At 43.2% G+C, this 15,983-nt stretch overlaps 1 protein-coding gene and 1 long non-coding RNA gene across 2 annotated transcripts in view; both read left to right on the top strand.

The window, feature by feature from the left end:
• Positions 1–15,983, top strand: part of LOC149975898 (uncharacterized) — a 330,618-nt gene that overhangs the window by 182,302 nt on the left and 132,333 nt on the right. The window lies entirely within an intron of this gene.
• LOC110493970 (myosin regulatory light polypeptide 9) lies at positions 1,451–15,501 on the top strand. Its single transcript, XM_021568606.3, has 4 exons — positions 1,451–1,522; positions 7,686–7,887; positions 9,417–9,578; positions 14,391–15,501. Exons 2-4 carry the CDS (start codon positions 7,704–7,706, stop codon positions 14,564–14,566), a joined length of 522 nt encoding a protein of 173 aa, XP_021424281.1. The 5' UTR covers positions 1,451–1,522; positions 7,686–7,703; the 3' UTR covers positions 14,567–15,501.

The following is a 15,983-nucleotide window of genomic DNA, read 5'->3' as shown; positions in this document are numbered from 1 at the left end:
ACATAACCAGCAGTCTATGGTCTAGCTAGAGGTATACTCAACAAACTCCAACCACTTATTCTGCATGGTAGGGTCTTTTTGGCAGGGCATGTAAACCATAGTTGGCTGTGCATCCTTCTGGAAGCATGCATTGTTGCATGGTCAATCTGTATAGGGCATTTTTAGTCTCAAAACGGGCCGTGATCCTTTGAACGTGTTCGGGGAGAGGAAACAACGAAGCTCCGTTCAATGAAGGGAAGCAAAGTGGGCGGAGGGGCCATTTGTATGTGGAGCTTGGCAAAAGGCATCATTCATGGTTGACATAATTATAATCCAAACCCAACCTCCATTTACTCGTGACGCACTCAGGTTCCAAACTCTGAGACTGACTTTATGACAAATTATTCTATTTACATGTTGTAGTCAATTTTGACACTAGAATAAATGTTTCTGACTTATATTGATAACACATACGCTGTTTTCAAAGGGATTAGTTGTTTTTTAGGGGCAGTCGTTAATGTGAAAAACAGATTTGTTTCTTTGCACCCCATGTATGGAACAATCTACAGAGGTCCCTACAACTGGATGTACTGGTGCCTCTCGGCAGTTCAAATTGTTGGTTGGGGACATCTTTGCTGAGGAATGTCATTGTGTTTCTTGAGTGTGTTTGTAATTTTGTATATTTGTATTATATTGTATTTTGACATTTGAGTACATGCTGAGCCAAGAGACCTTGGTTTCAATGGTGACTCCCTGTTAAAAAAAGGTCAAATAAAGAAGTGACTTGGCTATACATGGTAAGTACAGATAAGGTATAGACAGACGTCAATGGATACATTTGGATAATAACACCACAAAGTAGGTGTGACTACATCTGTGCAACTCAAATGTGACCAGATACTTTGTTTCTTGGTAGGTATTTGCAAAAACAGTAACACGAGAATTTAAAAGGGACATCTAATTGGAACAGCACAACAAAAAACACAGAACTGATGCTACTGCCATGACAAAAGGTGGTGCCTAGAGATCCAGACAGTAGCTTGGCTGTGCAGACTGCCTTTTTAAGGAGTCCCCTAGGCAGCTTGAAAAACAACTAGGGGCTCTCCTTTAGGGGCCGGGTTCTCTGGTGTTCTATCTTCTCTTCCATCCCCTCCATCCCTCCCAGATACAAAAGCAGAAACCATAGACAACTCCTTTGCACGCTGCCCCTTTATTTTTTCTCTCTAAATAAGGCAGCCTTATCAGAGTTCCTGTCATTTCAGCCCCATTCCCAAACATCCCCTGCTCCGCTATGGCAGTGGGGAGCAGCAGGCCTGCACATTCTTTTCCCTTGTATGGGTAAACGCCTGAGCTGGGCCAGCTCTGTTTGGGACAGCCGGGACAGGCGATTGGCCAGGGGAGGAGTGGGAGGGGCCGGTTAGCAGACTGATGCTTTAAACAAACTTTTCAGCAGAGCTGCCTGCTTCCCTTCCAACTAAACAGTGAGACCCAGACAAAGAGCTAGGAGGACTCCTGAAACAACTACTATTCCCTTGAAGCCAAGGTAAGATAAGTTTTTTCTTCCATTTTGCCTTCTGTTTTAATGTTGTTTAGTTGAGAGGGATTTATGTTGGGATTAGATTTGTGTCACTTTAACACATTAGCCAGAGTTGTATGGGAAACTGTCAACAGTGGTAAGAGTTGGGCTAAAGGTGGGGGTGGGATAGGGTTTCTGAGTTCACCTTGTATGCCAAAAGTAACCGGTCATAGGTTTAGGGTCATCTGGAGTAGCGTCTCATCATGCTGGTGCTCTGTAAATCCCCACAATTTGTGGAAGGAAGGCTTTACTAATGTACTCCCATCATCACACCAGATTAGACAGTGGAATTTCACCACTCTGTGACCCACATAAACTCAGTCTCACTTCTAATCTAAAGCCTGTCATGTTTAGCTGTGAAACGACCCCAGTGCTGACCCCTCGGTAGTAGTAGTGACCTGTGGTGAGAGGTTAGGTGCTCAGGTCAAGACTGAGTGATTGACTGTCTGGTGACTAACAGTCTGAGTGAGTGTAAATGTCTGCAACACAGAGGGGAGGGATACATATAATGCATTGGGCAAGGATGAGGTACACTAATAAACAGTTATCAGAGAATAGCACAACACACAAACCAATGATTGAGTTGATCCTGAAACGTTTTCAAGACCTCATCGGTGAGTCAGACAGTCGAGATTGCTGAGGAATTCAATAGGTTTAAGAAGCAGTGAGGTCATTGGGGCGTAGAAATCCACTTGAATGTTACACACAAAAGTTGGCAAACACAGGTTTCCAAGGTGGCTTCAGATTGAAGAGATTTAGTTAGTTGGGATTAGATGAGGGGGTTTGGACTAGACTATTTGATCCATTTTAACAGTTGTGCTAGCCGTCACTACAAGGGGATAGGGATCTCGTTGTCCCTTGCCCTCTGAAGTCACACAAGAATGTAAAAGATAACGGGAACATTCCAAAATTCCACAGATTAATGTTTACAGGAAGTCAGTTAACTTGGCCCTGAAAGTCACTTCTTCTAACAATCTCCTTTTTGAACAACCCCCTTTGTTATAGTGGTGTGTTATAAAGCTCTGGAAAAGAGGACTGTGAGAACTTCTGAGAAGAAACAATTGCCCCCTGGCCCAAAATCCTAATCATCTTCGAATTCCTTCATCCTCTGAAAAGGAGCTGGACAATGTTTTGTTTTGGGCTTCCTCACGTAGCAACAGGGAGAATTAGCAAACTTTCACACTCCCTCAGATCTCTGTTACCTCTGACGGCAAGCAGAGAGACCGAAACAGAGTAAAGTAAACAAACCTAATTAAAACAAACAAGCAACTGCTTGGAGTGCAATGCTGTGTGATTGTCGACTTTGTTAGTGAGGGCATAAGGTGCAGGTTTTACACACAGGCCTGTTTACTTCTACTGGGTCATATACAGTTGGCTGGCTGATAGCAGTAAGGATGCTTTGCATTGGAGATCTTGACTAGGTTGAAATGTGGTTACATATTACAGAGTAAAATTGAGAGCACTGTCTGTTATTGCAGGTTGATCCAATTGGGAAAATGACTGTCCCTTTGTACCAGAGAGGGGGAGAGAGAGAGAGAGAGAGAGCAATAAAGGACAGTGAAGATAGGCAAACGACAAGCCTTATAGCTAACATAGCCTTCCTTGGAAGTCTGAGTATTGCCTCTGAAACCAACTTTGGAGAAATATTCTAACCACTCGTGGCTTATGAACTGGAAACAGTTACTTGTAACTAGAGGGTTCTGTAGAAACAAGTAAATGCAATATGTTTACCTGTCCGCCTTCATATGTTCCAGTTGTTCCGTGTTAACAACCTCATCAAGTCTATGTCCAGAGCGGAGTTGCCCGCAACATATGAAGGTGGACTGGTAGACATATTACGTAACTTGTTTCTGCAGAACCCTCAAGTTACAAGTAACCGTGTTAACAACAAGTAGGGGTGAAACAGTAGATTTTTGTTAATAATACCTGAATTTGGACGATAAGAACGCTCATTTTAGTTTAAGTTTTATAACGTTCTCCGGTTTGTTTTTTTGCCTGAACACAATCACTATTTAGTGTTCTACCATTCTACAACCTGTTATCACACGCACACACACGTTGTTCCAATCTACCCTTCAAAAAAGGCTTGCTAAATGACAGTATTTGCAGTGCATTCTGAAAGTATCAGACCCCTTGACTTTTTCCACTTTGTTACAGCCTTATTCTAAAATAGATTAAATCATTTCCCCCTCAATCTACACACAATACCCCATGACAAACCCAAACAAATGAAATTTTACATTTAAATAAGTATTCAGACTCTTTACTCAGTACTTTGTTGAAGCACCTTTGGCAGCGATTACAGCATCGACTCTTCTTGGGTATGATGCTACAAGCTTGGCACACCTGTATTTGGGGAGTTATTCCCATTCTTCTCTGCAGATCCTCTCAAGCACTGTCAGGTTGTATGGGCAGCATTGCTGCAGGTCTCTCCAGAGATGTTCGATTGGGTTCAAGTCCGGGCTCTGGCTGGGGTACTCAAGAACATTCAGAGATTTGTCACGAAGCCACTCCTGCGTTGTCTTGGCTGTGTGCTTAGGGTCATTGTCCTGTTAGAAGGTGAACATTCACTCCATTCTGAGGTTCTGAGCGCTCTGGGGCAGGTTTTCAGCAAGGATCACTCTGTACTGCTACATTCATCTTTCCCTCAATACTAACTAGTCCCCCAGTCCCTGCCACTGAAAAACATCCCCACATCGTGATTCTGCCACCACCATGCTTCACCGTAGGGATGGTGCCAGGTTTCCTCAAGAACATGAGGCTTGGCATTCAGGCCAAAGAATCTTGTTTCCATTGGTCTGAGTCCTTTAAGTACCCTTTGGCAAATTCCAAGTGGGCTGTCATGTGTCTTCCTGAGGAGTGGCTTCTGTCTGGCCACTCTCCCATAAAGGCCTGATTGGTGGAGTGCTACAGAGATGGGAGAACCTTCCAGAAGGACAACTATTTCCACGTATGAACTCTGGAGCTCTGTCAGTGACCATCAGGTTCTTGGTCACCTCCCTGCCCAAGTCCCTTCTCTCCCATTTTGCTCAGTTTGGCCAGGGGGCTAGCTCTAGGAAGAGTCTTGGTGGTTCCAAACTTCTTCCATTTAAGAATGATGGCGGACCTGTGGACCTTCAATGCTGCAGAAACTTTTCAGTACCCTTCCCCAGATCTGTGCCTCGACGTAATCCTGTCTTGGAGCTCTAAGGACAATTCCTTCGACCACATGGCTTGGTTTTTTCTCTGACATACAATGTTGACTGTACGACCTAATATAGACAGGTGTGTGCCTTTCCAAATCATGTCCAATCAATTGAATTTACCACGGGTGGACTCCAATCAAGTTGTAAAAACATCTAAAGGATGATCAATGGAAAATTGAGCTCAATTTTGAGTCTCATAGCAAAGGGTCTGAATAATTATGTAAATAAGGTATCTGTTTTTTTGCTACAATTTCTAAAAACCTGTTTTCGCTTTGTCATTATGGGGTATTGTGTGTAGATTATTTATTTTTTTAAATCCATTTTAGAATAAGGCTGTAACATAAAAAAATGTGGACAAAGGGAAGGGGTCTGATTACTTTCCAAATTAACTGTATATCTCCTGTACTTAATGCCAGTAGAGAGAGAAACAATAGATGCTCCATCAGTCAAATCCAACATTTCTTTAATTACCTGTTCCTTCCTGCATGGCATTGGCTCTCTCATAATCAGCATTCTGAAGTGCCACCACCCAGCAGCACTATCATCTCCTGTACACACTTCCTCAATGGTGCACACTGAGCCCCGCGTGTGAGTGACAGGTCTAAATTTGGCCCGTTCTCCAGGAAAGCAGGTGGCCGTCTTTTGTCATCTTGACACTGTTCACTTTAGGGGTAGCACCACCGGTGTCTTCAGTGCATTGAGAGAGAAAGTATGATTTGGAGGTTGATGCCATGATCTTTCTCACAAATGCAGAGAAACTGAAGATGGTAGAGATGCACGACATATCAGTGAACATAACGGAATCGGACAATATTAGCTAAAAATGCCAACGTCAGTATCGACCCGATGTATAGTTTAACGCCGATGTTAAAAACTGATGTCAAAGCTACCGTGCATAGCTATATAATGTAGGTCCATGGCATAATGACGCAACATAATATTTTTGCACAACAATAACCTAAACTAGCCCACAATGTCTGCTTTGTGGATTGAGCAGTCAACAAGTCGAGCCGTCATTTGAAAAATAACATTTCAGCGAGACAACTCGAAAGCGAAGATAGCAGACAGATCACCAACCATTTCGAATCCCACCGTAACTTCTCCACGATGCAATCTGGTTTCCGAGCTGGTCATGGGTGCACCTCAGCCACGCTCAAGGTCCTAAACAATATCATAACCGCCATCGATAAAAGACAGCATCAACCTGGCCAAGGCTTTCGACTCTGTCAATCAATTCTTATTGGCAGACTCAATAGCCTTGGTTTCTCAAATGACTGCCTCGCCTGGTTCACCAACTACTTCTCGGAGTTCAGTGTGTCAAATCGGAGGGCCTGTTGTCCAGACCTCTGGCAGTCTATGGGGGTGTCACAGGGTTCAATTCTCGGGCCGACTCTTTCCTCTGTATATATCAATGATGTCACTCTTGCTGCTGGTGATTCTCTGATCCACCTCTACGCAGACGACACCATTCTGTATACATCTTGCCCTTCTTTGGACACTGTGTTAACAAACATCCAAACGAGCTTCAATGCCATACAACACTCCTTGTAAAACTAAATGCATGCTCTTCAACCGATTGCTGCCTGCACCCGACCGACCAGCATCACTACTCTGGTTCTGACTTAGAATATGTGGACAACTACAAATACCAAGGTGTCTGGTTAGACTGTAAACTCTCCTTCCAGACTCACATTAAGCATCTCCAATATCTAGAATTGGCTTCCTATTTCGCAGCAAAGCCTCCTTCACTCATGCTGCCAAACATACCCTCGTAAAACTGACTATCCTACCGATCCTTGACTTCGGCGATGTCATTTACAAAATGGCCTTCAACACTCAGCAAATTGGATGTAGTCTATCACAGTGCCATCCGTTTTGTCACCAAAGCCCCATATACTACCCACCATTGCAACCTGTACGCTCTCGTTGCCTGGTCCTCGCTACATATTCGTTGCCAAACCCACTAGCTCCAGGTCATCTAAGTTTTTGCTAGGTAAAGCCCCGCCTTATCTCAGCTCACTGGTCACCATAGCAACACCCACCCGTAGCACTAGCTCCAGCAGGTATATTTCACTGGTCATCCCCAAAGCCAACACCTCCTTTGGCCGCCTTCCAGTTCTCTGCTGCCAATGACTGGTCAGACAGCTGATGTGTTGTGCACTGAAGTCCACAAGCGAAGGGAAGAGGTGAGAGGAAGAGAGTGCGTAGAGGCGAGAAGGAATTATATAACGATTTGGCTGCTATGAAAGTGAACTGTGTTTGCATGTGATCAGGGGTGTATTAATTCCGTCGATTCTGTTGAAAAACGTTTCTTAAACGGAAGCGAACGAAACGGAGATAAACATACCTGAATTTGTCCAATAGAAACTCCCATTTGCAACTGTTGAACTAATGATTACACCCTAGGTCAGCTAGATGCAGGCAAGATTGTGCAAGGCGGTATTGAATGTGTCAAAGTCTGTCACCTTGATTACTCACATTTCTCTCAACTGTGCACCTTTGTTGTAAACTTTCAGTCATAGGCTAGGTTGTAGCAGCCTCATGATGGTTATAGGGAGAATTTGAGTGTCATGTAGTAAGTAGCCTAAACCTATTCTATTTACATTGAGCTGGGTGAATGGAATATGAATGACAGTCATCCAATATGCTCTAATAGAAATAAGGTCATGCTTCTAAAAAAATAATCGTCCTCCATCATCTTAAACGGCACTGACCGTCACTAACTCATGTATGATCATTTAAAATGCACATCGTAATGACACCGACTGATTTAGTCTTGTAAAGCGTCACTGTCTACATTTTCACTTTATATACTCTTGTTGAGTGCCAAGCTTTATCCAAGAGTATTTTTCTCTAATTATTTTTTGGGACATTCCCCTTCGACAATATGCAAGTCTCTATCTTTCATCTGACTAACTATCCATGTCCTATTCTGCAACCCGTAGGCCAATCCAACCGCCACCATGTCGAGCAAACGCGCAAAGGGGAAGACCACCAAGAAGCGCCCCCAGAGGGCCACGTCCAACGTGTTCGCCATGTTTGACCAGTCTCAGATCCAGGAGTTCAAGGAGGCCTTCAACATGATCGACCAGAACCGAGATGGCTTCATCGACAAGGAGGATCTGCACGATATGCTGGCCTCACTGGGTAAGACACGGGCCAAAGGGGAACCCATTGGAAACTGTTGTTAGAGGGTTGACTATATTCTAAACATCTCTTTTTCAGGACCCTGTCTTTCAAAGATAATTCATAAACATCCAAATAACTTCACAAATTTTAATTAAAAAGGGTTTAAACACTGTTTTACATGCTTGTTCAATGAAACATAAACAATTAATGAACATGCACCTGTGGAACGGTCGTTAAGACACTAACAGCTTACAGAGGGTAGGCAATGAAGGTCACAGTTATGAAAACTTAGGACACTAAAGAGACTTTTCTACTGACTGAAAAACACCAAAAGAAAGATGCCCAGGGTCCCTGCTCATCTGCGTGAACGTGTGGTGTGTCACAGCATCATCAGACTGAGCTTACTGTCATTGCAGGCAATCACAACGCTGTGCGTTACAGGGAAAACATCCCCTTCCCTCATGTGGTAACCTTCCTGCAGGCTCATCCTGACATGACCGTCCAGCATGACAATTCCACCAGCCATACTGCTCATTCTGTGCGTGATTTCCTGCAAGACAGGAATGTCAGTGTTCTGCCATGGCCAGCGAAGAGCCCGGATCTCAATCCCATTGAGGTCTAGGAGCGTTTGGATTGGAGGGTGAAGGCTAGGGCCATTCCCCTCCAGAAATGTCCAGGAACTTGCAGGTGCCTTGGTGGGGGAGTGTGGTAACATCTCACAGCAAGAACTGGCAAATCTGGTGCAGTCCATGAGGAGATGCTCTGCAGTACTTAATGCAGCTGGTGGCCACACCAGTTACTGACTGTTACTTTTGATTTTGGCCCCCTTTGTTCAGGGACACACTATTACATTTCTGTTAGTCACATGTCTGTGGAACTGTTTCAGCTTATGTCTCAGTTGTTGTATCTTGTTATGTTCATACAAATATTTACACATTTTAAGTTTGCTGAAAAAAATGCAGTTGACAGTGAGAGGATGTTTATTTTTTTGCTGAGTTCATATACAAGGCCTAAACATTCAACTCATGAGTTGAAAATCAAATTGGCCACACTCCACACAATGTTGAGTTTGAGTGACAGGAAGTAGAATTGAATTCAGTGCAATTAAAATAAATTCCACTCAGTCATAGAACATGAGTTTCATTGAATCTGTATTGCAACAGAAATGCATTTCCCAGCTAAACACTAGTATACTGTAAAATAGAGAGAACAATAAGCAGGCAGATCAATAATAACATTTAACCATAATCTACCAAAAAACAAAGCCTGACCTAATTAATCAATGGCTACTGTTGAACAGCCCCCTATAAATTTGAGTTCAGCCCCTCGCCATGAGTGACAGCTAGCAAGCGGAACATCATGCACCCACAGCAGAGCGAGAGAGAGAGCAACGATGTGGTGCGCATATCTGCACATTGTATGCAATTTTCGGGAACCACTTTTGGCTAGTGAAGCTACTTTCAGAACTACCAGCTAAAAAGTATTCAAAAGACCGGAGAATCGCTGAAATGTTGACCATGGTGTGTGTGTTTTGTTGTGTTCCTCAGGTAAGAACCCATCTGATGAGTACCTGGAGGGGATGATGGCTGAGGCGCCGGGGCCCATCAACTTCACCATGTTCCTCACTATGTTTGGAGAGCGCCTCAACGGCACCGACCCCGAGGACGTCATCCGCAACGCCTTCGCCTGCTTCGACGAGGAGGGCTCTGGTGAGACACACAAACACACACACAAGCACACACAAACACTCTCCAATGTCAACCCCTAGCCTCCACCATAACAACAACATCAAACGCTAAAAAGGAAAAACAAATGGGAAAATTATAGGAATTTAATGATACACAGATATGCATCAGTCCCCGGTTCATATGTTTAAAGTTGAACTATGCAGAAAATTCTCCACCTTTTCCAGGTTGCTAAAAATCTAATTTCAGTTTGTAACAAAATAAGCTAGTCTAATGTAGAGAATCATTGTACCTAAACTGCTGTGAAATATATTTTCCATAACCAAAAATATTGTTTCAGCTGTTTGAAGCTGGTGTACAAAACCAAAAGACGCAAAAACAAAACTTAAGAACCAGAAGCATAGAAATAGTGCACATATAACAGATCTACTGCTTCTTAGACTTGCTTTCAAGTAGGATGACAGATCAATAACTGACATTTCTATGTGAATTTGGTCAGCTCACCCAAAAAGTTACATATTGCTACTTTAAAAGGCCCACCTCAGAGGAAGTTGCTGCAACTATTGAGTAATTCCTGTCAGTTGAAAATCATGATTTCAGAAAATGACTACCTGTCACGCTGTATAATGATAGGAGACAAGCGCAGGAATACATAGCAGGGTTTTTTTATTTTCTCCACCCAAACAAAGAGTGAGGTATAAACCTCTAAATAATACACGGGACGAGACCCGTAAAAGAAAAGTGCACAATAACACGTAGCATGGACGCCGATACAACAGCACAGGTGCTCACAAGACCAACGGACATGGTAACAATAACCGACAATGGGGAACAGAGGGCTCATATATAACATACTAATCAGGGGGAATGGGAACCAGGTGTGCATAATGAGACAAGACAGTCCGGGGTTGGTGGTAATGAATCCAGTTCAGTGACGCCTAGAAGGCCGGTGACGTAGACCTCCGGGGCTGGTGAATGGAATAGATAGATAGTAGAACATACATATAGGTAGGATATGTGTTTTCATTTGTAGCATTATGTGGTGGTATCCATCTATCCAGCAAACGTGAGATCAGCAAACGTGTGGCGAGCTGGCATATTCCCCAACACTTTTGATTGATTGTTTGATAAATAAATATTGACATAAAAGTGTTGAAAATAGGGACAAAGTACTGTTGTTTAGACTGATTTGCCAAGTCATGCATAATTAATCTGTGCTTCAGTCTGATCAACTGTAGCCTACTGATAACAGCTGCAGTAAGCCTAGAGAAGCCTATGAGCTCTGATCCCCTCTGGCAAAGGGAAACAAGTGTTTTTAATAGCCGAAGCTATAAAATGTGTTCATAGCCTAAAATAGGACAATTTATATATGTTAAGAGAAAATGTGAGTGATCAAATTTGGTTTATATTCAAACTTTGGGTGGCTAGGCTACCTGGACAATAGTGATGACATACTGTATGAGTAACTTTTTAATTATAGATGCAAAGGCCCACACAACGCAACCCTGCCTAAAGCAAACTCAGCTCTGTTAGTTCTATTGTCCAATTTTTTTAGAAAAAATCTCGTCCCATCATAGCAGATTTATCACTGTCCTACTGTAAGAATATTCCGAAGATAAATACACAACGCAGAGGACGAGAGGTCAATAGAGTACTAACGAACAATGGAAATAGTGTTTGTTTCCTGCAATATCAATGGGCCAGTGACATGTGAGGAATTTCAGTCCAGGACTCATAGCAAGTTCTCATTGGCCCAAATAGTTTATACATTGAATCTGAAATAAGATAGTTGTTATTTGGCCATTGGCCTCCTTATCTCACAGGAGAGAATCACTGAGGACAGGGGAGCATGAACATCTACCTCCCCACATGATTTGTTCTCTTTGAATAAACCTATTTTCCTCCCCTTGATTTGCTTTGGGGTCTGTGTTATTGAAGAGTAACATCAACTTCTAATAATACCATCCAACTAGGGTGCAAAGTTTTAGCTGGTTAGGTTAGCCCAGTGGTTCTCAAACCTCTCCTCTGAGACCCCCAGACATTTCACAATTTTGTTTTAGCCCTGAAATAGTTTATCTGATTCACATTAATCAAGGTTAGGTTGATTTGTTGAATCAGGTGTGCTAGTTCTGGAATAGATAAAATACATGAACTGTCTGAGGGTCCCCAAGGAGAGGTTTGAGAACCACTGGGTTAGCCTAACAGATTAGGAAATCTCTGGGCCACAGGGAAACAAATATTGAAATTTCGACTTACACTGAACAAAAAATATAAACGCAACATGTATGGTGTTGGTCCAATGTTTCCTGAGCTGAAATAAGAGCCCAGAAATGTTCCATACGCACAAAAATATATAATTTCTTTCAAATGTTTACATCCCCGTTAGTGAGCATTTCTCCTTTGCCAAGACTATCCATCCACCTGACAGTGTGGCATATCAAGAAGCTGATTAAACAGCATGATCATTACACAGGTGCACCTTGTGCTGGGGACAATAAAAGACCACTCTAAAATGTGCAGTTTTGTCACACAACACAGATGTCTCAAGTTTTAAAGGGGTGTGCAATTGGCATGCTGACTGCAGGAATGTCCACCAGAGCTGTTATTCAGATAATTTAATGGTAATTTCTATACCATAAGCCGCCTCCAACGTTGTTTTAGAGAATTTGGCAGTACAACAGCAGACCACGTGTAACCATGCCAGCCAAGGATCTCCACATCCGGCTTCTTCACCTGCTGGATCGTCTGAGACCAGCCACCCGGACAGCTGATGAAACTGTGGGTTTGCACAACAGAATAATTTCTGCACAAACTGTCAGAAACTGTCTCATGAAAGCTCATCTGCGTCCTCACCCGGGTCTTGACCTGACTGCAGTTCAGCGTCATAGCTGACTTCAGTGGGCATATGCTCACCTTTGATGGCCAGTGACATGCTGGAGAAGTGTGCTCTTCACGGATTAATCCCGGTTTCAACTGTACTGGGGCAGATGGCAGACAGCATATATGTCGTCATGTGGGCGAGCAGTTTGCTGATTCCAATGTTTTTAACAGAGTCCACATGGTGAGGTTATGGTATGGGCAGGCATAAGCTACGGACAACGAACATAAGTTGCATTTTATCGATGGCAATTTAAATGCACAGAGTTACCCTGTCGAGATCCTGAGGCCCATTGTCGTGCCATTCATCCGCCGCCATCGTCTCATGTTTCAGCATGATAATGCACTGCCCCATGTCACAAGGACCTGCACACAAAAATTACCCAGTTCTTCCATGGCCTGCATACTCAGACATGTCACCCATTGACCATGTTTGGGATGCGCTGAATCGACGTGTATGACAGTTCCCCGCCAATATCCAGCAACATCGCACAGAAGAGGAGTGGGACAACATCCCATAGGTCACAATCAACAGCCTGATCAACTCTATGCGAATAAGACCAGATAGTCTTTTTCTGATCCACACCACTCTTTATTTTAAGGTATCTGTGACCAATAGATGCATATCTGTATTCCCAGTCATGTGAAATCCATAGATTAGGGCAGTGTTTCCCAAACTCGGTCCTGGGGACCCCAAGGGGTGCACAATTTAGTTTTTGCCCTACACTCTTAGAAAAAAGGTGCTATCTAGAACCTAAAATAGTTATTCGGCTGTCCCCATAGGAGAACCCTTTGAAGAACCCATTTGGTTCCAGGTAGAACCCTTTTGGGTTCCATGTAAAAGTCTTTCCACAGAGGGATCTACCTGGAACCAAAAAGGCTTCTCCTAAATGAAGAGCCGAAGAACCCTTTTTGGAAGCCTTTTTTCTAAGAGTGTGGCACTACACAGCTGATTCAAATAATCAACTCATCATTAAGCTTTGATTATTTAATCAACTGTGTAGTGCTAGGGCAAAAAATCTAAACGTGCACCCATTGGGGTCCCCGGGAACGAGTTTGGGAAACACTAGAGTAGGGCTGATTTGATTTCCTCATATGAACTTTAACTCAGTAAAATCTTAGAAAATGTTGCATGTTGCGTTTTTACATATTTGTGTCGGGAATGGCCTTCCATACATAGATTCACTGATCTGTAAAGGAGAAGCTCTAAGTAAAATTCCAAAAGATCTACCATTTGCTTTTGAGATGGTAAAAATCCCAAACTCATTATATTAATGGCTAAATGGCATGCACATTTTTTTTTGTTTCAATGGCACCGGAGAAGACGTTTTAGAAGTTTTACGTGTCCCCAACCGATTGTTTTTTTGTTCATTTATTTCCGTTGTTTGTAACTATTTTTTTTGTACTTATTTTGTACATAATGTTGCCGTTACTGTCTCTTATGACCGAAAATAACTTCTGGACATCAGGACTGCGATTACTCACCACGGACTGGCAGAATCCTTTTTTTCCTTCAACGAGTCTAACGCAAATTATATACTGCTTTCTCGGGAACAGGCCCAGATCCCTTTTATTGTTTCAAAATAAAACGTATCGTATCCAAGCCCATGTATCTAGATGCTTATTGAACCGCTCATGAAAGGCGAGATGCACATCCCTAGAAAATTACAAACCCAATTAGTTTGGTCCAGATGTAGGTTGTGCAAAGTCGTCATTGTAGCCTGGTCTAGATCTGAAGCTAGAGCTGATCAACCCTCCTTAGCACATACAGATCTGGACCACTGGACCAGAGAGATACAGGCTACAGCCCATTATCTTGGAAAGAGAGTCCACGAGGCTGAGTCCACGAGGCTGAGTCCCAGATCTGTTTGTGCTGTATTACTCCATTGCTGGCATGACAATGACAATACTAGGAGTCCGCTAAGTGACACAGGCCCAATAACTCTCCCCTGTTTGCAGGGGTGATCCACGAGGACCACCTGAGGGAGCTGCTGACCACCATGGGTGACCGCTTCACCGACGAGGAGGTGGACGAGCTGTTTCGCGAGGCGCCCATCGACAAGAAGGGCAACTTCAACTACGCCGAGTTCACTCGCATCCTCAAACACGGCGCCAAGGACAAGGACGACATGTAGAGAGACAGGCGACTGCCTCGCGGCCCACACACATACAGTGCTTTCTAGCTGGGATGGACTCCTCTTCAGTGAGTTTTATTGTCAATGGTGATTATCCATTGAGGAGGAGTGTATCTCAGCTAAATGCATCTTAACAAGTCTTTAGTGGCTTCGTCTCCATATGTCCTCTCTGTAATTCGTAGTCTCTCATAAATCAGTGCAGATGAAGGAAAGGTGACAAAGTGGTAGGAAGCCGTGTTAGACTTATAAGATGCACTGAACACCTTTTGTGTGTGTGTGTGTATTGGCCAAGTTTACCTCTCCTTCTCTCACATCAGCACCAGCACTGCCTTTGTAAGAAACTGCACCTTCTATCCAGGAGCTGTGTTGGAAAACCACATTTTAAAAGGACTATTTTGTTCTATTCATGTAATGTTTTTGACAATCAAAGCAGGTTATAGTTTACCCTCATTGCTTAAATGCTTATTATTCCACCTTTTGTTTGAAATGTTGCTAGTCGTATCCCCTTGCCAGCTGGTCAGGTCTATTCTAACTATGCCTGCATTGTTGCATCAAAATCATTAAAGTTGGAACACTCAACATGAATGTTGCTGAAGGATTGGACATGTTAAAAAAAAAAGAAGCCAGGGGCAACGTTGTGGAGGAAGTCAGCCTTGAAATTGTGTTTTGTCGTGCAAAGTCTAATGTGTTGCCCTTCCAAGGAGGATGAAGAGCAGAAGGAAATGGTCGGGCTGGGTTGTTTGGGTTGAAATGTTGTGGAAAAGTAGCACGCCTGTAAAGAACCAATGAAGGACCCTTGTTTAAAAATAAAAAAAATCATGTGTCCTTTATTCCAAGATGAAGAGTTGTTTCAATGTCCTGCTGCATTCAGTGCAGCAGCTGTATACCTTTTATATTCTGTATTGGAGAAAATAAAAGACATTCCCATACCAAAAGTACCGATTTGATTTCCTCACATTGCAGTTTTGACACCATTTTGACAAGTGATAAAATTATGTAGTCCACTATAATGAAACACTGGATCCCACTTGTGAACGGTTTTAGTAAAAAGCGGCAGATAGTGTTTCAAGAGCCACTGAGTCTTTAAGGTCAATAACATCTAGATCTAGATCTAAAAGGGCTGTCATTCTCTCGTTGTAACGTATACTCTGCGAGTCAGGAAGCAGATGCAAAAGGTGAGTTTAATAAGAATCCTAAAGATAAAAACAAGTGTACAGAACGTGAACAAAACCAATACTGATGACTGGGGGATAAATAAAAGGGAGAGAACCAGGGTGATGATGAGGTCCAGGTGTGCGTAACGATTGCCAGGACCGGTAGTTAGTAGACCGGCAACGTAGAGGTGTTTCTGGGTCTGGGTGTTTCAGCAATGGGCGGAGGTCTCATCGGCTGCAGGACTCCACAGCCACTTAAGGGG

This window comes from Oncorhynchus mykiss, chromosome 17 (assembly GCF_057628025.1).
Source record: "Oncorhynchus mykiss isolate SJ-2025 chromosome 17, ASM5762802v1, whole genome shotgun sequence".
In the NCBI taxonomy this organism is placed as follows: domain Eukaryota; kingdom Metazoa; phylum Chordata; class Actinopteri; order Salmoniformes; family Salmonidae; genus Oncorhynchus; species Oncorhynchus mykiss.
The sequence above is the reverse complement of the archived record's forward strand: the minus strand, read 5'-3'. Positions and strand labels throughout refer to the sequence as shown.

Excerpts from the sequence above, each read along its gene's own strand:
- LOC110493970 (XM_021568606.3), top strand. The coding sequence starts at position 7,704 with ATGTCGAGCAAACGCGCAAAGGGGAAGACCACCAAGAAGCGCCCCCAG. Across the intron at positions 7,888-9,416 it reads CGATATGCTGGCCTCACTGG|GTAAGAACCCATCTGATGAG; the intron begins GTAAGACACGGG and ends TGTGTTCCTCAG. Across the intron at positions 9,579-14,390 it reads CTTCGACGAGGAGGGCTCTG|GGGTGATCCACGAGGACCAC; the intron begins GTGAGACACACA and ends CCCTGTTTGCAG.